We start from the raw sequence: 22,685 nt of genomic DNA on the forward strand, positions 1-22,685 counted from the left end.
CTTTTTCATTGACATCTAGTTATAGACAGATATATATATGTAGATAGATATAGATATTGATTACATGTAGGAGCATTCAGTAATAAAACCTCACATAGGGGACTGAAACACCAGTTTACCTCATCGATGAGAAGCAGGCCTGAGTGTCACACTATGGGGAATCTGTCCCTTCCAGTCACAAAACCTTAAACCCAATGCAATATAGCTCTGAATTAAGAAACCACCATTACTTCATTAGTAATGTTTAAATATGACTCTGTTTAAATAGCCCCGCATTGTGTTTTCCTAAGTAGTTTAAGAGACCAGCTTTCTGCATGACTAAATGATACATTTGATTGCAAAATCAAAATATAATTCAAATAGCCACAGTATGGCATTAGTACAAATTAAAGATACTATTGTTGGGATGAATTGTTCTGCCTTTATCAGCCTGTAATGCCTTCTGTGCCCTTGTCTGATACATCGCCATTGTCATGCGTTTATTCATCCACACTCTTTTGTTAAGTAAAAATCATTTTACATTTTCTACTACCCCTATGCTAATCTTTAGATCTCTTCTATCGATTTGAAAGTTAATTACCTAGTAGAAAGTCAGACTCTCAGGTTCCCCCCCCCTCTCCGGCACTCTCTTTAAAACAGAATAGGCAAGCTGTTTAAACACTTGGAACACAAATGTTCCTTCCAGTAGAGGAATACACTAATGGTAAATGGCACAAGGGAGTTTCTTCCATAAGCAAATGCAGTTGAATTATTTGTTCTCATGACTTATATTAGATCTCCAAGACCACAGTTTGCAGCTTCATGGACACTTTCCATTTCTTGTGTGGCAACATTTTCCAGACAAATCAGCTTTTCAGTTTGGGGGCTGTCCTTGAACTGCTTTTGGGTGCCAGTTAGCTGGAGTATGATTTTGAATGGTGCTCTGAGAGCCTCTTTAAGTTATAAAGCAGGAAGTAAGGATTCAAAATGAAAAACGAAAAACCCCACACATTAATCATATAAATAAAATCCAAAGCGTGCTTTCAACAAGTCAGAAAAATAGAAGTTTCTTTTGTCAGGGAAGAACACTTTTGAGAAATTAAGAGGACAGCTTTGGCCCAGCACTAGAAAAAATAAGGAAAGAATCACACATCCTTTTCTGTATCATCTTTCCTGCTACACATTAACCTTAGAATTCTGGATACTACTGAAAAATGTTCTAGTGAGCTTTCCACTACTTCATCTGTTATTCACAGCCCATGGCTCAGGTATTCCACATGCCTAGCAGATATTTTAGTAGGAATGAACGTAAATATACCAGTCGGCCCATTCTATTTATCCACTAATCTTTCTTTCTAGATAGATAGAGACACACACATAGTGATTCAGACGCACATAGATGAAAAAGAGACTGGCAAGGGAAATAATGTTTGTGTTGTGAAAACAAACAGAAAGAGATACACACTGAGAGCTGGGAAAAGAAAAAGAGAAAGAAAGAGGACAGCAGTAAATAAAAATCAGAGATAAAAACTTAAAGCTGAAGCTGAATAGAGGGGGGAAAGAAAACTTACAAACAATGAAATATGCGCTTTCATGAATAATATGCAATGGGAGGCCCACTGGTGTGGCAGGAGAGATAATAATGCGCTTAAGGAATTGAGGAAATCTGTATAGAATCCCTAAATTACAGGGTATCACTGATGTGGTCCGCAGAAGACAAGCCTGATGTGAAGAGTGATCGACCAACAGAGGGAGAGAGTCAACGGGAAGTCAAGAAATGCATGTCTGCAGCACAAAATTGACACAGCCCACTGGCTTCATATTTATCAATAACAGCGCAGGATTGATAGCAGGTTTGCTGTAATGTTACTATTCTGTTCTGACACAGAAATGTCTTAAGGCCAATGCGATGAGAACAGACAAGAGACTACGCTGGAAAAAAGGCAGGAGAGAAGTGTCAGAAACCATCCCTTCCTGGCTTCCTTTCCCCTGCAGCAACAGATAGAGCAGGCATAATCTCCCGGGCCAAAAGATCAATGGGAAATTCAGGGCTTGTTCCTGCAAAGGCCACTTTCTCCAGGCAACTCATCCAAGTATTTTCATAAAGCACAGATGGGGGAGATCCGGCTTCTGAGACAGTTTGATCTGGGTTCCGGTGGTTCTGTCACATATTAATCAAGGAATGGTAGGCTCTAGTTATCTCCCGCTTGGACTACTGCAATGCGCTCTACGTGGGGCTACCTTTGAAGGTGACCCGGAAACTACAACTAATCCAGAATGTGGCAGCTAGACTGGTGACTAGGAGCAGCCGCCGAGACCACATAACACCGTCTTGAAAGATCTACATTGGCTCCCAGTACGTTTCCGAGCACAGTTCAAAGTGTTGGTGCTGACCTTTAAAGCCCTAAACGGCCTCGGTCCAGTATACCTGAAGGAGCGTCTCCACCCCCATCGTTCTGCCCAGACACTGAGGTCCAGTACCGAGGGCCTTCTGGCGGTTCCCTCATTGCGAGAAGCCAAGTTTCAGGGAACCAGGCAGAGGGCCTTCTCGGTGGTGGCGCCCGCCCTGTGGAACGCCCTCCCATCAGATGTCAAAGAGAAAAACAGCTACCAGATTTTTAGAAGACATCTGAAGGCAGCTCTGTTTAGGGAGGCTTTTAATGTTTAATAGATTATTTTATTTCATTTTTCTGTTGTAAGCTGCCCAGAGTGGCTGGGGAAACCCAGCCAGATGGGTAGGGTATAAATAATAAATTATTATTATAATATTATTATTATAGGAGGTTTGCTTGCAGTTTTACCCATAAAGGAAAATAGTCTCTAAGCTGTATATATACATGGTTTTGCATGTAATTTATGTGTATAATTTATGTCAGGGACTGTATCTAAGTTAAACTCCCAGAGAGACAGAGTTAAAAGGAGGATTTGCATGCATGAGGGGACACTTGTGGAAATCCCACAGGATTATCATAGGTTGCCACACCTACTGGTAAATCTCAACCCCTGCTGACCAGAGAGAGGCTCGCTGTGCCCTAACTTCATCTGGGCAGCAGGCAAGTTCCTAGGACCTTCCTCCTAGGACCTTCATGCCTACGGTAGGAACTTCATTCCAAGACAGCCATATCTCTGGGGGAACTTCCTCACTGGACCCTTGCCTTGCCTTTAAAACCCTCTGTGGCAGGCTGAGCCTGCACCTCTCCCCCCCCCCAAAAAAACCCCGGCTCCTGTACAATATTCAGGACCTTTAGGAGAGATCACAGTGGCATCGTCATCTTAGCAATGGAGAAACTGATGGCTTCATGCGAGCTGTGAGTCTCAGCAATATCCACCAGGGCACTACCCAAGCCATGAACAGACACCTCCCCCCCCCACTTATCCACAATCGACTCACGTATGAACACATACGTGCGGGAAATAAATAATTTGATTCAAATCTGGAAATGCAGGGAGAGTCCTCGTGGCCAAAGAGTGAGTCAGGGAGTGAGTTTAAATGGACCTTATCAGTGGTGGCTCCTCATTTGTGGGGGAGGCGACAGCTCATCATTAATAATTAATGCTAATAAAGTGAGCTCCTGGTTGTCCCATTACAACTGGAGTTCCCTGACCCGCGCCAGCCAGCTGATCAGCATTGACAGGGAGGCCTCCTGGGATGCTACACTAAGGAGTTCCCCCAACAGGAGTTCCTTAGCGTAGCTGAGGTTCAAATCACTTTCTTCAATCAACCTTTTCCTCCTCTGCAGACATGGTATGAATCCAAACTGCTTCCTCCAAATGGACTTGAATGGGGCTGCTTAATCAGCAGTTACAACAAGATCGCTGGAAGGTAAGGTGTGCCCCCAGTGCCAACCTGCTGATTGACACTGAAAACATGTTGGAAGGCTGCTGAAACTTCATTTGAACCTTGGCAAGTGGCAGTCACCTGACACATTATTATGTCACATGATTGACAGCTGGGTGATCAACCTGGATCCAGTTCCCCACCTTTGGTATAGATGCCCATTTAGAAAGATTTGCTGTTGTTGCTGCTGTTGGCGCTGCTGCTGCTGCTGGCATCCATCTGTCTCCAGAAACAATGGAGTCTACCTCCAAGGGTGAAGTCAAACTTGTGGAGAATCACAGCACCTGCTGTGGCTGCAGAGACTGGTAACTTGTAACTGGTGTTTTTGCTGCAATTGCAGTACTGACATGACCGCAAGCCTGGGCAGTTTGTATGGAGATCCTGGGCTGCCCAGATGACAAGATTCCCTTCTTAGCCCCACTGATGTGGTGCAAAGGAAAGCATTCGGCACCGGCATGGTTGCAGCAGTTTCCAGAAGGAGGCGCACAAGGCACAATCCAACCATCTTAGGGACTCCACTACAATTTAAATAAAAATACAATACCTCTCACCATAGTGGGGAAGATGGTGACCGGATGACCGGCGTGTCTGCTGTTGCTGGGCAACTTCTGTTGCTGGTCAGCATCAAAGCCCCTTGCTTTCCCCTCTTAGGGTTCTCTATCTTTAAACTGGGCTTGGACCAAACTGCCCAGGAGACCATATGACTCTTGCACATTACTGGCTTCTCTGAGCAGGGGTGAGGAACATGTGCATGCTCAGCGTGTTGTTGGACCACATTCCCGTTTTTCCTGACGCCTCCCCATTCTGGCTGGGCCTGATGGGAGTTGGAGTCCGACAACATCTGGAGAGCCACTTGTTCCTCACCCCTCTGACAGTGTGTGGCTGGAGGGAAATAATTGTCACACAAGCAGGTTTGTATAATAGTAGACCTTTTTCTATCGATGCAGCAATGAGGATCAAATGCAAACTAAAATAAAAGAACAGGTGGTTTCCTACGAATGTATCAAGACTTACAGATGCATTGCCAAGAGGGTAATTATATGTGAGCATCGCAAGCTACAGCCACAATAATTTTCTTTGTCACAGTACATAATGGTGTGTGAGAAACCTGAATGTCATCGTAAGAGATTTTTCCAGAGGAGGTACCCAGCAAAATCAAAGGCACGCTGACAAGGAAATGATGAGGCTTGTGGCATTCTTGCTCTAATTCCACACTAAAGAAAAACAACGAGCATAACGGAATTATTGTGCGGTAAGCCAATGTCTCTCTTAGCTGTTGTTGGCATGGAGCCAGGGCTGGAAGAAATAGGGAGGTAAGAGAGGAAACACAGTTTGATGTGTTGAAATAAAAAAAAAAAGATTTTGGGGAGAGGAGGCAGGGAAACCTTTTCTAAATGCTGTACCAAGTGCTGTTTTCATTATGTGGTATTTTTGCTGGAGGACGAACTGCTCACCCTTTCACAACAGAAGTGTCAAAATAACACCGTATTCCTGAACTATTTGATCCCCATGGTTTCCACACTGGGAAGGGTGCAAGTACTTTGTCCCCTTTCTTTACTCCCATGTTTCTTTATTCTCCCTTGATGGCGGAGGCAGTTGTGTCCCTGCTCTAGCACAGTTTTACTGCAAATAACTATGTGGGCAGCTGTGAGTCACTAGAGGTTCAGCATTTTTGGAAGCACAGCAGGAAGAGCCAGTGTGGTGTAGTGGTTAGAGTGTTGGACTAGGACCTGGGAGTCCAGGGTTCAAATCCCCACTCACTCGTGAAGCTCACTGGGTGACCTTGGCCCAGTCTCTGCCTCTCAACCTAACTTTCCTCCCCACAGGGTTGTTGTGGGGAGTAAAGGAGGAAGGGAAGAACCATGAGTCAGGATTTCACTTGATGGATACAGAAGGGTGTGTGTTTATGTGTATGGCAGCTTTCCCTTGAACTGTCCCTACAGGGGACAGCATTATGAACAGCCATCTCACTCCTCCTATCTAGGGCATATCCATACCAGCTGGGTGCCAAACATACATCCAGGGGAAAGCTGGTGTGCTGTTTGCACTAAACAATGGGTTGTCCACAAGTAGTAAAAGCATCCCTGGGCATTTACCCCTGAGTTAATCCACAGATGTGAAACTGTTCTTTCAGTCTGTGGTTCTGCAGCTGAGAAAAACCACTTGCAGCAATTTCTCATAATGGAGTTGGGCAGTCAACTAGCAGAGGCTCCTACTTGCTACTGTAAAAGGTAGCCAAACATCTCTGGAGCCCCTGGATCAACTTGGGGGGTAAGTTTAGTTTCCATCCATCTGTCTCAAGAGACAATGGAAGAGTGCGCCATTGGGGGTAAAGTCAAAGTGCTGTAGAGACCCATATGCATCTTCATCTTCTTGCAGGCAGGGCAGATGAAGGCATCCTCCTCTTCTGCTTCCTTGTACCCCTCCTTCCAAAATGAGTGGGTGGAGATAACCACACTTTACACTAATCCCTGTAGAATAGGTCTGGCGTTTTGTCGAACGACTAAGCAACAGATGGGATTTTGAACCCGGCTCTGTTGAAGAGCACCAATTAGTCCAGCTGGCTTCAGGCCACACATGCCCCTCTACTTTGGCAAAGGCCTTCTTCAAAGATAGTGAGCTAAATTATTTGAACCCTATTATGAGAGATGCAAACTACCAATCCATCCACTCACCCAAAAATGTCAATTACAGAATCAATGGAATTGTTACATCATTTGTATTTCCTACATTGCCACCCATAAAAGGGAATAAGAATTTGTTTTAAGCTAAATGCTTCTCCTTCCTGAAGTACTATTTTAATTAGCAGACGGGTTTTAAACAAGCCATATTCACATAATAAGTTATGCATTTCAATAGGCTAATGTTCACTAAGAAACTGCAGAGTCGGCTCTCCTCCTGTAGGGATAACCTGCTAAGGAGGAAAGAGGCTGTTCTCTATGCTCAACCATGGTGGGTGGTCTCTCACTGAAGGGATTTGATCCCTCTTGATATCTGCTGGAATCTCATTGCACATACCTTACACCAAGGTAAGGTAAATGACCCCTGGATGGTTAGGTCCAGTCAAAGAAGACTATGGGGTGAGGTGCTCATCTCGCTTTCAGGCTGAGGGAGCCGGTGTTTGTCCACAGACAGCTTTCCGGGTCATGTGGCCAGCAGGACTAAACCGCTTCTGGCGCAACGGAACACAGTGACAGAAACCAGAGCGCACGGAAGTGCTGTTTACCTTCCTGCGGCAGCGGTACCTATTTATCTACTTGCACTCGCGTGCTTTTGAACTGCTAGGTTGGCAAGAGCTGGGGCAGAGCAACGGGAGCTCACCCCGTTGCACAGAATCAAACCGCCAACCCTCCGATTGGCAAGCCCAAGAGGCTCAGTGGTTTAGACTACACCTCTTACTTTACACTACTAGCTTATTAAAGTGGCAGAAGGATTTGAACTGATATGGTTTCTTCCTTTGCACCTGTCTTTTATGTTAATTGTAAAACTTTCTTTTGACTAGTATTCATTCTGATGTCTCATTGTGACTGATGCCACATCTTATGGTGAATGCAGAGCTCCTGTTCAACTTAGTAACCCACCATCTCCTCATTCCTAACTCATCATAAGGCAGAATGCTATAAAACATATCGTATAAACGTCATGGTGCTTTTAAAAAGATCCCTGCCCACACTTCCTTCTGTTGATTACTGCTTCTAGAGGGGCCATAAAACTCCAGGTGCAATGACATGAGCATCACATGTTAGGTAGTGCCATACATTGCAGGAGACAAGGGGAGGAGGAGATATATGACTGCTGCTTCTGTCATTCCTGATTTAATGATGACACGGAAATGCACACAAGTACAGAAACCTAATCATTTACTGTAAAGCTAATCACTATTTGGATTGGACTTAAAATCATTTTTTATTGTTAAATTCCTTTTGGGTGTTTTATGGAAAGTGAGTACTAAATTAAATACATAAAAGTGTTTAATTACATTTTAATTATTGTCTTTTCTATGTTTTTCGCTTTCTCGATTTTATCTGTGCAAGCCACCATAAGCTGAGGACTGGGGAAAAGGTGGAATATATATAAAGAATCATAATTAATTAATTTGCCAATAATTGCTCCAGCAACATCAGCAGATGTAAGCCTATTTACACACATTTGCCCAACTGGCCTAGCCATGCGTGGTTGCCCAATAAAATGAGATTCTTCAAACTCTGGAATAAAGATTGTTTCAAACTGGAGTACACATGTAGGCACGCCTTTGAAACCAGCAATTCAGCATGTATAAAGTACAGCAGGATCATACTCTATGACATTACAAGGATTAGACCAGCGTTTCTCAACCGCTGTTCCGCGGCACACTAGTGTGCCGCGAGACGCTGGCTGGTGTGCGGCGACGTGCGGCGACGAGAAGGGCGATTTGCATTGTCACGTTCCTGGCGGCCGCCAATAAACAACACTGACCCGCCGGAAAGGAAGCCGGCCGGGTCACGACGCGGGGCGAGCGCAGCTCTCAACAGCCACCACCACGGGAGGGTGGTTTTAGACAAACTTAAAGAAGCTGGCTGGATGAGCTCAACCTGAAACTTGCTGAGCAAAGGATTGTGCTGGCAGAGAAATCAGCGGCTTGTGAAGCCTTATTACAGGAGATTGCAACCAACACAGCAATTGGCAAGTGTTTCTTACAGTCATAATTATATAGTCAATATAGGGCGGCACAGAGTTAAATTTTTTAACTTTTTTAATGGTGGTGTGCCTCGTGATTTTTTTTCATGGAACAAGTGTGCCTTGGCCCAAAAAAGGTTGAGAAACACTGGATTAGACTTTCGGAAAACTTTGTGAAAATACAGTATTTTTGGTCACCAGGCACTCAAAAGCTTGGTCTGCTTTCCTGTTGCTGAAATTCTTCTTCAGTTGGCTTTTTATATCCACTTGTACTTCAGAGCACAAAGAAGCTTTTTCACCTTTTCAGCTCTTTCTCACATGAAATGCTTTCATGGGGCTACTAAATTCCCTATCTGAAATGCCAACACTCGGCAGGTCTACTTTCCGCCTCGCATTCCTCCCTCTTTTCATTCTCCAGCACATGGCAAAAACGGATTTTTAAAAGAAAACAAATATTGACATTGCTCCATTGCCCACCACCCACTTTCCATTGCCATTTTTCTAAAGCAAATTATACTCCCAGTTCATATTCTTTAATTGCAGGAAATGCAAATAGGTGCGTATCTTTGAAATGGTTAACAACTTGAGGGGGAGCACTGGCTCTCTCCTCAGCATTTATGGGCTATGCTTCCCGGCTGAGAAAACACTTGTGGCTGTTAAAACATTATTTTGTGAGCACTTGAGGAATTTTCCATACAAAAGAGGTTTTCGTATGATACTTTCCTGATTTGTGCCTTTGTTTTTGTGAAAGAACAGCTTCTATGGCTGGTATTGTGAGCTGACACCTGTCGCAATGATTCAGGGGCCCCTGTCTGTGAAAGCGCTTTTTCCCTACTCCCCAAGCACATACGTATTTAAAATGTTAATTGACTGCACCTTAATAAAGGGATATAATTTAACCTAACTCTACAATAAAAACGTGTTCACCATCTACTGTTCCGAATGTCACTTTCTCGGTACACAGCTTGCAATTTAGAGCTGCATTGGAAATGATATACTAGGCAAGAGTTGACTTTAAGAATGGGAATTAGTCACCACTTCACATTTTCTGTCAGCCAAGGTGAGAAAATGTATTGCAGTTACATTCTGCTGGTGATTTGTTTTCCTGCGATGAAATGCTGTTCTAAACGGCATAGGTTGTACATAAGACCAGTAGCAGCTTTTCAGCTTTCAAAATTTGTTTTACCCCAAGGAACTTTAAAAGAACACAAACTAAGTTTGTTACTGTATTTGTTTCCCTACAGCTTTATGGGAGAGAGGACAGCCAGGTCAAAATTTTACTTAAGATTTTAGGGGAAATAACACACGCAAAATGTTATGCTTCATAACATAGAGGAGTGTAAAGCATTGAGATGCCCCCTATGAAACTTTCATAACATAGAGGAATTTAAAGCATTGAGATGCATATGAAACTCCCACAAAAGATTCCCCAAAACAATAAAGGGTAAAGTGCAGAATTCCCAGATTTCTCGTGTAGAGGGGACTTGTGTGCTAGGCACAGTTAAATATCAACATCTGACAACCTACTGATATCTCTCCTTGGGTTGATTTCATTTATCCTACTGAAGTTCATGGCCAAGACATGTAAACTGAATAAGCTAGTAATGACTAATGCTTTCTCTCCATTTGGGAGATGCAGATCTTGTATCTGTCTCTGGCAAGTTCAGCTTTCTCAACTATATATCCAGGCATTGGCAGAATATAGATGTCTCAACATAAACCACTGATTTGGGTAATCAGGAAGAGTTGAAATCTGGACATCAAGCTCAGAGGACAAGATTACAAAAAATAACTTAAGATCACTGTGTTGACCACAGCAAACTATGACAAGTTCTTAAAGAAATGGGAGTGCCTGCTCACCTCATCTGTCTCCTGAGAAATCTCTATGTGGGACAAGAAGCTACTGTTAGAACTGGATATGGAACAACTGATTGGTTCAAAATTGGAAAAGGAGTACGACAAGGCTGTATATTGTCTCCCTGCTTATTTAACTTATATGCAGAATTCATCCTGCGAAAGGCTGGGCTGGATGAATCCCAAGCCGGAATTAAGATTGCCAGAAGAAATATCAACAACCTCAGATATGGAGATGATGCAACCTTGATGGCAGAAAGTAAGGAGGAATTAAAGAACCTTTTAATGAGGGTGAAAGAGGAGAGTGCAAAATATGGTCTGAAGCTTAACATCAAAAAAACTAAGATCATGGCCACTGGTCCCATCACCTCCTGGCAAATAGAAGGGGAAGAAATGAAGGCAGTGAGAGATTTTACTTTCTTGGGTTCCATGGTAACTGCAGGTGGTGACAGCAGTCACGAAATTAGAAGACGCCTGCTTCTTGGGAGAAAAGCCATGACAAACCTAGACAGCATCTTAAAAAGTAGAGACATCACCTTGCCTACAAAGGTCCGTATAGTTAAAGCTATGGTTTTCCCAGTAGTGATGTATGGAAGTGAGAGCTGGACCATAAAGAAGGATGATCGCTGAAGATTGATGCTTTTGAATTATGGTGCTGGAGGAGACTCTTGAGAGTCCCTTGGACTGCAAGAAGATCAAACCTATCCATTCTTAAGGAAATCAGCCCTGAGTACTCATTGGAAGGACAGATCGTGAAGCTGAGGCTCCAATACTTTGGCCACCTCATGAGAAGAGAAGACTCCCTGGAAAAGACCCTGATATTGGGAAAGATGGAGGGCACAAGAAGAAGAAGAGGAAGAGGAAGAGGAAGAAGAGTTTGGATTTGGTATCCCGCTTTATCACTACCCGAAGGAGTCTCAAAGCGGCTAACATTCTCCTTTCCCTTCCTCCCCCACAACAAACACCCGGTGAGGTGGGTGAAGCTGAGAGACTTCAAAGAAGTGTGACTAGCCCAAGGTCACCCAGCAGCTGCATGTGGAGGAGTGGAGACGCGAACCCGGTTCCCCAGATTACGAGTCTACCGCTCTTAACCACTACACCACACTGGAGAAGGGGACAACAGAGGACAAGATGGCTGGACAGTGTTCTCGAAGCTACAAACATGAGTCTGACCAAACTGCAGGAGGCAGTGGAAGACAGGAGTGCCTGGTGTGCTCTGGTCCATGGGGTCACGAAGAGTCAGACACGACTAAACGACTAAACAACAACAACTTAAGATCACACATTCCATTGACTTTCAATGGGATGTGTGCTGCTAAACCACTTAGGAGCTTTTGGGAATCTATCCCTTAGCAGACTAAAAGAACAAATTCAGCTCCTTAATACATCATTTAATACATTTAATATAATGGCATTGCGGTAAGAGGACCCGCCCCCCGCAAGGAATAAGAGACACAGTGACACATGAATTTAGGTTAATGGGCAAAATAAGGCCACAACTTTATTGATTAGAGAAAATGAGAGGTATTGGCTTAGGCATTGGACACACAAGCAAGCATGACTCCACCCCGCTCAGCGGGGAGTCATATAAGGGTAACAGCCAGTGGGAGGAGCCTGTTGATGCAAATACAACTGGAAGCATCCCCTGATGTCACCGGGGGTCGTCCCATGACCCTAGCCACCAGCAGGGCATTGGACAGGATCCACGACCACTGGATCCCTTTAACGGGATACCCCTAAAAGAGGAGGGTTGGATGATGGCCACAACCAGTCCTCAAACACACAAGACAAATACATATTCCAATGCCTAACCGCCATCCGAGCCAAAGAGGCTCGCCACCAATACCCTCACTGCTGAAACCAATTCCTACGGTAATGCTTTTTGTGATATCAGCTAACCACACATCATTTCCTTGATTGGAAAGATGAACGCCGAACGCTGTCGTGCCTGCTTAAATGCAGGCAAACCCCACCGGCCCTATTGACCAGCTGAGAGGTCAGCGCGACAGCGGGGATAGGCTGGAGCAGGGGGCCGAAAACACGCCCCTCCCTGCTTAGCACGGGAAGTGGCTCCCACTCACAAAGTCTTCCCTTTTCAAGGAGGAGAGATCTTACCACCTGCTCTTTCACTGACTTTCCACTGCTCCTTCACACAATGGTTTTTTCTACTGCTCCTTCACACAATGGTTTTTTAGTGTTGAAGGCACATTGTCCTGCAGTTGAGGTTGCAGATCATCATGTGAGGTTGGGTCTTAAAGCAGGAAAGGGGAATCTGAGGCCCTCCATAAGTTCTTGGGCTCCATTTACCGTCAGCCCCAACCAGTCTGACCACCGAGTATTCAAAGCATTTAAGTAAAGGCTTTGTGGGTACCTGACTATGATAATGAAGATCGCATCAGCATATAGGACTCCAACTGCTAACAAGAGAAGAGAAGATTCAGGATCCCTTGAAAAATTACTAGAGTGGATAGCTGTACTCATTTGGCACTAGAGACCCACCTGAACTAAAGACTGGAAGTTGTATATCCATGTTTGTCACCTTGTAGCTCAAAGTCACAACTTTTCAAACTCAGAGTTTAGACCTTGCGTATGAAACTGAACTATGGGACGCAGGTGGCGCTGTGGGTTAAACCACAGAGCCTAGAGCTTGCTGATCAGAAGGTCGGCGGTTTGAATCCCTGCGACGGGGTGAGCTCCCGTTGCTTGGTCCCAGCTCCTGCCAACCTAGCAGTTTGAAAGCACGTCAAAGTGCAAGTAGATAAATAGGAACCGCTACAGCGGGAAGGTAAACGGCGTTTCCATGCGCTGCTCTGGTTTGCCAGAAGCGGCTTTGTCATGCTGGCCACATGACCTGGAAGCTATACGCCGGCTCCCTTGGCCAATAATGCGAGATGAGCGCGCAACCCCAGAGTCGGTCACGACTGGACCTAATGGTCAGGGGTCCCTTTACCTTTTATGGAACTGAAAGTACAGCAACCAAGTAAAGCTTTTAGATTCCAGTTCAGATGCTATCCCCACCCTCCGTTAAAGTTGTACTTATATGCTTTGCTAAGTGATGATATAATCAAGCCACGTGAGACAAATCACCAATGCAAGATAGAATCAGTGACACTTGAAGAGAGCAAGGGGCAGATAGTTGCACACCTCTGCATTTCAGAAACACTGGCTCAACCGAGTGAGAATGGCTTCAAACGGGAATTGGGACATCCTGTATATAGTTAATCCAGGGATTGGCAAGATGGTACCCTCCAGATATTGTTGGACAGCTCCCATCATCCCTGCCTATTAGCCATGATGGCTGGGGCTGATGGAGTTCAACTACATTTGCTATCCTTCAGTTAAATTAACTCATATGGCTAGATTCTGTGAAGAGAGGGAGATGGAACATTTAAACAAAATAAGAAGGTACTTGGACAGCTGGCATCTGGTTGCATGATACTTGAATTTAAGGCTAATGAAAGAAATGGTTAAGCAGTTTGTGAGTATCAATGCTAACTGCAATTAAGACTAAGCAGAGTTTGCCCTCACACTGGAATTCTAAACAATGCCATCTTTGAAGTGGGCTTCAGATCTTGGATTCTTTCAGCATTAAATGCAACCTTGGGCAGTTTGTTGGAAAGGAAGCACATGAATAAAGTAAAAAAGAAAGAGGGGAAAAAGGAAAGGAAAGGAAAATAAAGGGTGGGTGGGGAAGAACCTTGGAAGCAGGCAGGTTTTTTGAGTGGTTAAATCATAATGAAACCTACTTTTCAACCCTATGGACACTTACCAAGACTTGAGTCCCACTGGTCTCAGTGCACCTGTGTCAGAGTAGACATGCACAGATTGCACTGTTAATGTACAGATGCTACAGAAAGCACAGAAAGAAAAAAATAGATGTGTGTACCTGAATAAGCGTGAGAATGACAAAGTGGTAAGAGTGGAGAACAAAGTCAATACTTACAATCTGCACTGCTGTTTTTTGGAACCACAGAAAAGTTGGAAGCCAAAGGGTTACGAACAATATCTTCCCACTGAATAGTGTCTGCATAGCAAAGAAATCTGTTCTGTCCAACATATACTCCTCCATTTAAGATTTCTGTACCAAAGAGAAAGATGAAAACACAAATATTAAGGACATTTGGGATGGTGGGATATGGTCATGCTATAATATTCAAGCACAATTAGGAACATAAGAAGAGCACACCCCCCCGGGATGAAACTAGTGGTCCATCTCATTCCCCATCCAGTTCTCACCATGGACAACCAGATGCCTGTGGGAAGCCCACAAGTACCGTAGTGCCTGGCTGCAGCAGCAGCCCTCTCCTCTCCTGCAGTTTCTAGCAACTGAAATTCAGAAGCATTGTTGCCTCTAACTGTGGAGACAGAGCAGAGCAATTGTAGCTAGTTGTCATAGATGGTCTTTTCCTCCATACAGGGCCGTCTCAACTATGTCGGGCGCCGTGGCGCGGAGATCGCTCCAGCGCCCCCGCTCTGCCCCGTTTCTTGTCGTGGCTGGTGGGCGGGCGCAGGGTGCAGCACGGCTTCCGCACGGCTCCGCCGCGCAACGCCCCCCCTGCTGGGCCGGCGCCCTAGCGCCCCGCGCCACCCAGCCTACCCCTAGAGCCGGCCCTGCCTCCATAAATTTCTCTAATCCTCTTTTAAAGTCATCCAGGTTGGTGGCCACCCCTACCTACTCCAAGAGCAAGTTCCAGAGTTTAACTCTGCAGTGTAAAGAACGACTTTCTTTTGTCTGTCAGGAATCTTTCAACTTCATTCGATGCTGATAAGTTCAAGTGTTATCCACGTTCTCCATGCCATACATAATTTTCTATCACATCTCCTCTTGCTCACCTGCTCCGTAAACTAAGAGGTCCCAAGTGTTAACGTTAACTTTCCTGATAGAGGAAGTTCCTCCATTGCCTTGATCATTTTTGTTGTCCTTTTTTTGAACGTTTTTCAACAGTACAGTATCCTTTTTGAAGTGAGGTGATCTGTACACAGAACTGTACACAGTATTCCAAGTGTGGTCACACCATAGATTTGATATCAGCAGTTTCATTTGCCATTCATTTCCATTCATTTCCCAGCATGGAATTTGCCTTCTTCACAACTGCTGGACCCTAGGTCTTCATTGAGCCAACTACTACAACCTCAAAGAGCCACTCCTTGTCAGTCACCACCAGTTCAGACCCCATGAGCATACCAGGTACATGTGAAATTAAGACATTTCGCCCCAACAAGCATCACTTTACACTTGCTTACGTAGAATTGCATTTGTCATTTTACACTCAGTTTGGAGAGGTCCTTTTGGATCTCTTCACAATTTCTTTTTGTTTTTATGACCCTGAAAAATTTAATCTCTTCTTCAAACCTGGCCACCTCACTGCTCACCCTTAATGCTAGATAGTTTACGACCAACTTAAAAAGCACAGGTCCCAATACAGATCCTTGGGGGATACCATCCTTGGAAGGTCTGGATTCATGCCTACTCAGAAGTCATTCCAATGGTATCTGCTCCCAGTAAAGTGTGATATAGACTAATGATCTTAGTCTTAGGCATTACATGCAGTTTGATAGCCAAAAATATTTTACATTCTTGTGTGCCGTGATTGATTGATATTTATTACGGCCATTGGCCCATCACACAACAATTTCCCATACCAACATATATGTACTTAAACCTCCAAATTTAAAACAGCCAGAAACTACAAAAAACAAACAAAACAAAAACAAGAACAAAAAACCAACAACATACAGTACAATAAATTTGCAATCTTGTGTGCCATGGATAAAATGCTGGACTACAATGAAAGGAGACTAGGATTCAACTCCCTACTGTACCATGAAACTCACTGGGGGGTTTGAGTCAGCCACTATCTCTCAGTCACAAGATTGTTGTAAGGAGAAAATGGTGGCCGGGGGGGGGGCATGACTTACTCTGAGATTATTGGATGAAAGGTTTGCAGAAGCTTGGCCTATCACTCAACATCCAAAAAACCAAAGTGCTGCACTAACAAGTACAAAATAACCCCTCTGCAGCGCCACAAATCCAACTCAATGGAGTAATGTTGGATAATGCTGATCACTTCTCCTACCTAGGCAGTTATCTTTCCACAAGGGCCAACATTGATGCCGAAATCCAGCATCGCCTGAGCTCTGCGAGTGCAGCTTTCTCCCGATTGAAGCACATAGTGTTTGAGGACCAGGACATTTGCAGGGAAACCAAAATGCTTGTTTACAAAGCTATTGCACTACCAACCTTACTACAGTCATACATTGACATCCGAACACTTCGACTTCCGAAGGTTTCGACTTCCGAAGTCGACAACCCCGAAAGTCTTTTCACCGTGCGTGCCCTGCACGTGCATTCTGCACCTGTGCAGAGCGGCGTGTGCGGTCGGCACATGCGCAGAAGCGCAAAATCGCGCTTTGCGTATGCGCACAAGCGGCGCTTCGACATCCAAAAACCTCGACTTATGAAGAAGGCTATGGAATGGATCGTCTTCGTAAGTCGAGGTACCACTGTATATGCTTGTGAAACATGGACCACTTATAAACGCTATCTCCAACTCCTCGAAAGATTCCATCAACGGTGTCTCCAAAAATTTTTACACATCACTTGGGAAGACAGGCAAACTAATGTCAGTGTACTGGAAGAAGCAAAGTTCACCAGTGTTGAAGCGATGATTCTTCAACATCAACTTCATTGGACTGGTCATGTTGTGCGGATGCCTGATGATCGTCTTCCAAAGCAACTACTCTATTCCGAACTTAAAAATGGAAAGCGTAATGCTGGTGGTCAACAAAAGAGCTTTAAAGACTGTCTTAAGGTGGTGGGTGGCGCTGTGGGTTAAACCACAGAGCCTAGGGCTTGCCGATTAGAAGGTCGGCGGTTCGAATCTCCGCGATGGAGTGAGCTCCCGTTGCTCAGTCCCAGCTCCTGCCAACCTAGCAGTTCAAAAGCATGTCACAAGTGCAAGTAGAGAAATAGGTACCGCTACCAGTAGTACAGCGGGAAGGTAAACGGCATTTCCATGTGCTGCTCTGGTTTGCCAGAAGCGGCTTTGTCATGCTGGCCACATGACCTGGAAGCTGTACGCCGGCTCCCTCGGCCAATAACTCAAGATGAGTGCCGCAACCCCAGAGTCGGTCACGACTGGACCTAATGGTCAGGGGTCCCTTTACATTTACCTTTAAGGCAAATCTAAAAAATGCAGTATAAACACTGACAACTGGGAAACACTGGCCTGCGAGCACTCCAGTTGGAGAACAGGCTTTAGCAAAGGTGTCATGGGCTTTGAAGACACTCAAACTCAGGACGCAAGGGAGAAAAGTGCTAAGAGGAAGGCACGCTTGGCAAATCCACAGCATGATCAACTCCCACCCGGAAACCAATGTACCTATTGTGGAAGGACGTGTGGATCCAGAATTGGCCTCCACCGTCACTTATGGACTCATTTTTAAAACCGTGATTGTGGAAGACAATCTTACTCGGCTATGAGTAATCGCCAAAGAAGAAGAAATGGCTGAAACCTGAACATGCTTACAAGAAAATAAAACTCATTGAGTTGGAGGAACTTTCTTCTAAAAAAATATGCATAGGATTGTGCTGTATAAAGAATAAATCAAAAATAGCAAAATAAAAGTGTGCATCATCTCCAGGCACTGTTCTCAAAAACAAATGTATAGTTCATAATTATGCAGTGTAACTGAAACTGACGCTCTGCGTACAGAAGGGGTGCTGTTATGGGGTGAATGCAGGGCGAGGGAAAGCAATCTACAATTCCCAGAGGGCAATAAGATAATACACAAACTTCATTTGATAACATCAGGGTACATGACAAGCCAGGAACTTTTGAAATGCAGACAAACATTTTCTGAACGCTCACAATTACAAAGCCAATTACAAATCAAGACAAGAAGCAAGGTGCACAGCACTAGCGCCCAAAGAGAGAGAAAACACTGCTTGCCATCAGAAATCCTAACCTTCACTTTCTGCATTTCAGGAAGCAGAAGCCTCAGATGAAAATGGGGTACTGTATTTAATATCAGTCTTGTATAATTTCCTCCCCTTGACCGTATTAATCAGGTACAGGTATTGACATTCACTTCTAGGAAACCTTTGGCTTAAAAGGAGCTTGGCTTTTCCACAGAAAAGGGGATTAACCTACACAACAGCTATTATATAGATAAGCACACACAACAAGGGATTCAGATTAGGAGCATAGCGTATGATCAGCCTGCATGGGCATGGATATTCTTATGATGCACACAACATCTGTTAGCAATTTTGCACTGCAACAAAGGTGGGATTTGCAAGGAAGTCTAGTGATTAGCAACAATTCTCATTTTATTGCATAAATATGAGGTTTGCTTAAACCCTATGCATCAAAATCTGGCATGAATGAAAGAGATGGCTCACAGACATGGAGCACCATACTGAAATTCAGACTCAATGGAACGTTTACAAATTTATAAGAAATATCCCCACCCCCACAACCCACTATCTGAATATATAAAAGAAGCTTGTGTTGTTTGGGTACGCAATCATCTCAAAATGCGCCAGATTTACGAATATGGTTAGCAAAACTACTTTTTTATTGTTGTATCGCTTTATTCAAATGTGTATAGCTGTACACAAGATGCTAATAGAATTAACCTTTGCATATTGTTTACTAATTACAAGGTTTCATATCTTTAGGTCATGGATTTCCATGCAAACATTTTGTGTACTTAGAGCACCATTAGCAAAACTACTTGGTTCAATGGACGATAGCTGTGTTGGACCTGCACGGTTAGGGGATCCCTTCGTATATTTTTTCCCCTCAAGGTTTTTTGAGGAACTTGCTCTACCCAGTGATCATTATTGCTTAAAATTGAGTTGTTGTTGTTTTAAACATATTTTCATTGTATTGTTATGAGCTGCTTTGTGAGGGCCTAGGCCTTAAAACCAGGACATAAACAGGAAAAAACCATCAGTCAGAGATAAGTGTATGGAGATGATCATGCTCAAGTTTGTCTTGCTTCCTTCTGCTGAGAATCTGTGGACTGGGGTACTAATTCAAAGGGATACTGGAGAAATTCAGTTTCCTTGGCACTCTAGTGGCAAACTACCCAGTTCACCCTTTTTGAACCAATACACAAACTGAAACATAACTATCCTTTGAAATGTGGATTTTGAGATGCAGATCTCCAACCAGAAAACGTATATAAAAAACGTGGGGGAGTCTTATTTTTGAAACTTACCGTAGGGGAGTCAGGGTTGGGACAGGGCAGGTGAGGGGACTCTAAAGGGAGACTCTGAAGGTCCATTTAACAGGAAAAGGTCCATTTAACACAAAAACCCACAGCAACACATGGCCAGGCCAGCTAGTGTATATATACTTTTGTAACCTAAGTCTGCCTTCAGGGATCTAACTGTGAACTGAATGAATGTGAGTAAACTACTTTTATATTAACTTTAGTAAGATTGTTGTGTATATTCTTTTTAAGAGTGACAAGAAGGGATCTTACCAGGAATCCCATACAGAAAGCTTCAGACGAACCCGCAACAAGCTGTGCCTTTAAAGGGGAATGTTTAAACTCTGCTAAGACATAGAACTTCCTAATGCAAGGTAGGAAGGATATCATTAAACAATATATCCTCTCCTGCCTCCCTGAACATTCCCACAAAAATAACAATATTTATTGGTTTCTTTAAAATCCTGGGCACCACCAGACACTTGCCGCCACTAAAGTGCATATTAGAAGAAATTTGCACAACAATACAAACAAAAACCACAAATTGCTGCAGAAATGTGGAAAACTGAGCTTAAGACTAGAAAATGAGAAACTAAAATTGTCACTTTCACCCAGCCCTGCTAATCCAATGCTGCCACTAAAAGGGGAATGAAATATCTGTTTCCTTAAAACAATACACATAGAACCAGGTTGGGGAAGGCAGCCAGTAGAGCAGGCATCCCCAAACTTCGGTCCTCCAGATGTTTTGGACTACAATTCCCATCATTCCTGACCACTGGTCCTGTTAGCTAGGGATCATGGGAGTTGTAGGCCAAAACATCTGGAGGGCCGCAGTTTGGGGATGCCTGCCCTAGAGGAACATCATTTCCTGTTCACCACTAGGTACCATTCTTGGACCAACCAGGCCTTTGACCTCTACAAGTGCACAGGGGGGGGGGAACCCACTCCCCACCCCCACCCCATGCCAGAGTTTCATATTTTATGCAGTCGGTAGCACTGTTGACAGGGATGAGGACAACTTCTGATTTGCTGCTCTTCTCTTCCTGATTTGTTAAGTCTGAGCTGTGCATGCATTTCTCCCAGTCACCATTTCTTCCTTTTGCTCTCAAGAGACAGGTCTTCCTCAGATAGTGTAAACTGTCGGTGGCTCAGTCCATTTCAGTCGACTGTTTCAAATTAAACTGAGCATCTGCTTTCCATCTATTTTGCCACTCTCTGTTCCCCCACCTCCTACACTGAGAGAGAGGGATGTTTGGAAAGCCCTAATAAACCCTACGACGCATTAAACAAATGAAGCTCAAATGTAATCAATATACAAAAGAGTTGCATTATAATGACCTCATCATCCTAGAGTTAACAACTAATTTTAATTTACAACAACACTGAAAGCAAGAGATAACATTAAATTTAAAAAGGAAACCAGAAGGAGAAAGGCAGGCAGCCTCTTGATGATGCCAACAAGTTGGCAGGAAAAGGCAAGTGAAAAATGTAGGCCTTCCCTCTGTTCCAATTAATTTGGGCACCAGCACTTCTTGGAGACACAGATTAGGAAACTGAATTAAAGTTGGGGTTTTTTCCCATGCATGTTATATTCTTTAGTAGCCTGAGCCATAGATATTTCCTTAAGTGGTCTCTTCCTCATTCCTGTGTGGATTTCTGTGAGGCTCCCAAAAGTCCTCCCTCAGAGTCATGGGGGTAGACCCCAGAATTTGTTACCCATTCTGGGTATTTCTGAAAATCCATAGCAACCCCAATATGAATTATTTTGCTGTGCTGTTGCCAATGTTGTTTTTCAGAATTTGTAATCAAAGTTTATGCCCTAGAGGCCATGGGTATAGCCAAAGGAAGGGGCAGCTGTCCCCCTAAATCAATACAAATCTGAAGTTCTGCCCCCCTAACAAAAGCCTGCCCCCCCCAGCAAAAATCCTGGCTATGCCCATGCTAGCTGCCACATTTTGAATGTAAGAGGGGCTGGAAACTGACAGCTTAGCTATCAACTATCAGAAGCCCCATGTCATAATAATAATAAAATATTAATAATAATAATAATAATGGGCGGCTTCCAACAGAAATATTAAAATACAATAATTTATTAAATATTAAAAGCTTCCCTAAACAGGGCTGCCTTCAGATGTCCTCTAAAAGTCTGGTAGTTGTTTTTCTCTTTGACATCTGGTGGGAGGGCGTTCCACAGGGCGGGTGCCACTACCAAGAAGGCCCTCTGCCTGGTTCCCTGCAACTTGGCTTCTCACAGCGAGGGAACCGCCAGAAGGCCCTCGGCACTGGACCTCAGTGTCTGGGCAGAACGATGGAGGTGAAGATGCTCCTTCAGGTATACTAGACCAAGGCCATTTAGGGCTTTAAAGGTCAGCACCAACACTTTGAATTGTGCTCGGAAACATACTGGGAGCCAATGTAGGTCTTTCAAGACAGGTGTTATGTGGTCTCGGCGGCTGCTCCCAGTCACCGGTCTAGCTGCCGCATTCTGGATTAATTGTAGTTTCCGGGTCACCTTCAAAGGTAGCCCCACATAGAGCGCATTACAGTAGTCCAAGCGAGAGATAACTAGAGCATGCACCACTCTGGCGAGACAGTCCACGGGCAGGTAGGGTCTCAGCCTGCGTACCAGATGGAGCTGATAAACAGCTGCCCTGGATACAGAATTAACCTGCGCCTCCATGGACAGCTGTGAGTCCAAAATGACTCCCAGGCTGCACACCTGGTCCTTCCGGGGCACAGTTACCCCATTCAGGACCAGGGAGTCCCCCACACCTGCCCGCCTCCTGTCCCCCACAAACAGTACTTCTGTCTTGTTAGGATTCAACCTCAAACTGTTAGCCACCATCCAACCTCCAACTGCCTCCAGACACTGAACACCCAGCCCAAACCCCCTGATGATCTCTCCCAGCGGCTGCATATAGATGGGGGAGAGGACAGAACTCTCAGGCACTCCACAAGTGAGAGCCCAGGGGTCTGAACACTCATCCCCCCCCACCACTTTCTGAACATGGCCCAGGACGAAGGAGCGGAACCACTGTATGACAGTGCCCCCAGCTCCCAACCCTTCTAGACGGTCCAGAAGGATGTTATGGTCAATGGTGTCAAAAGCCGCTGAGAGATCCAGCAGAACTAGGAA

At 44.4% G+C, this 22,685-nt stretch overlaps 1 protein-coding gene across 5 annotated transcripts in view; it reads right to left on the minus strand.

The window, feature by feature from the left end:
* Positions 1-22,685, minus strand: part of ERBB4 (erb-b2 receptor tyrosine kinase 4) — an 818,250-nt gene that overhangs the window by 242,126 nt on the left and 553,439 nt on the right. For all 5 annotated transcript variants that reach the window (XM_060282309.1, XM_060282298.1, XM_060282293.1 and 2 more), the window contains exon 4: positions 14,271-14,405. In XM_060282309.1, coding sequence (XP_060138292.1) covers positions 14,271-14,405 — 135 coding nt within the window. The remainder of the gene's footprint in view (positions 1-14,270; positions 14,406-22,685) is intronic.

Source organism: Zootoca vivipara, chromosome 1 (assembly GCF_963506605.1).
Source record: "Zootoca vivipara chromosome 1, rZooViv1.1, whole genome shotgun sequence".
Lineage (NCBI taxonomy): Eukaryota > Metazoa > Chordata > Lepidosauria > Squamata > Lacertidae > Zootoca > Zootoca vivipara.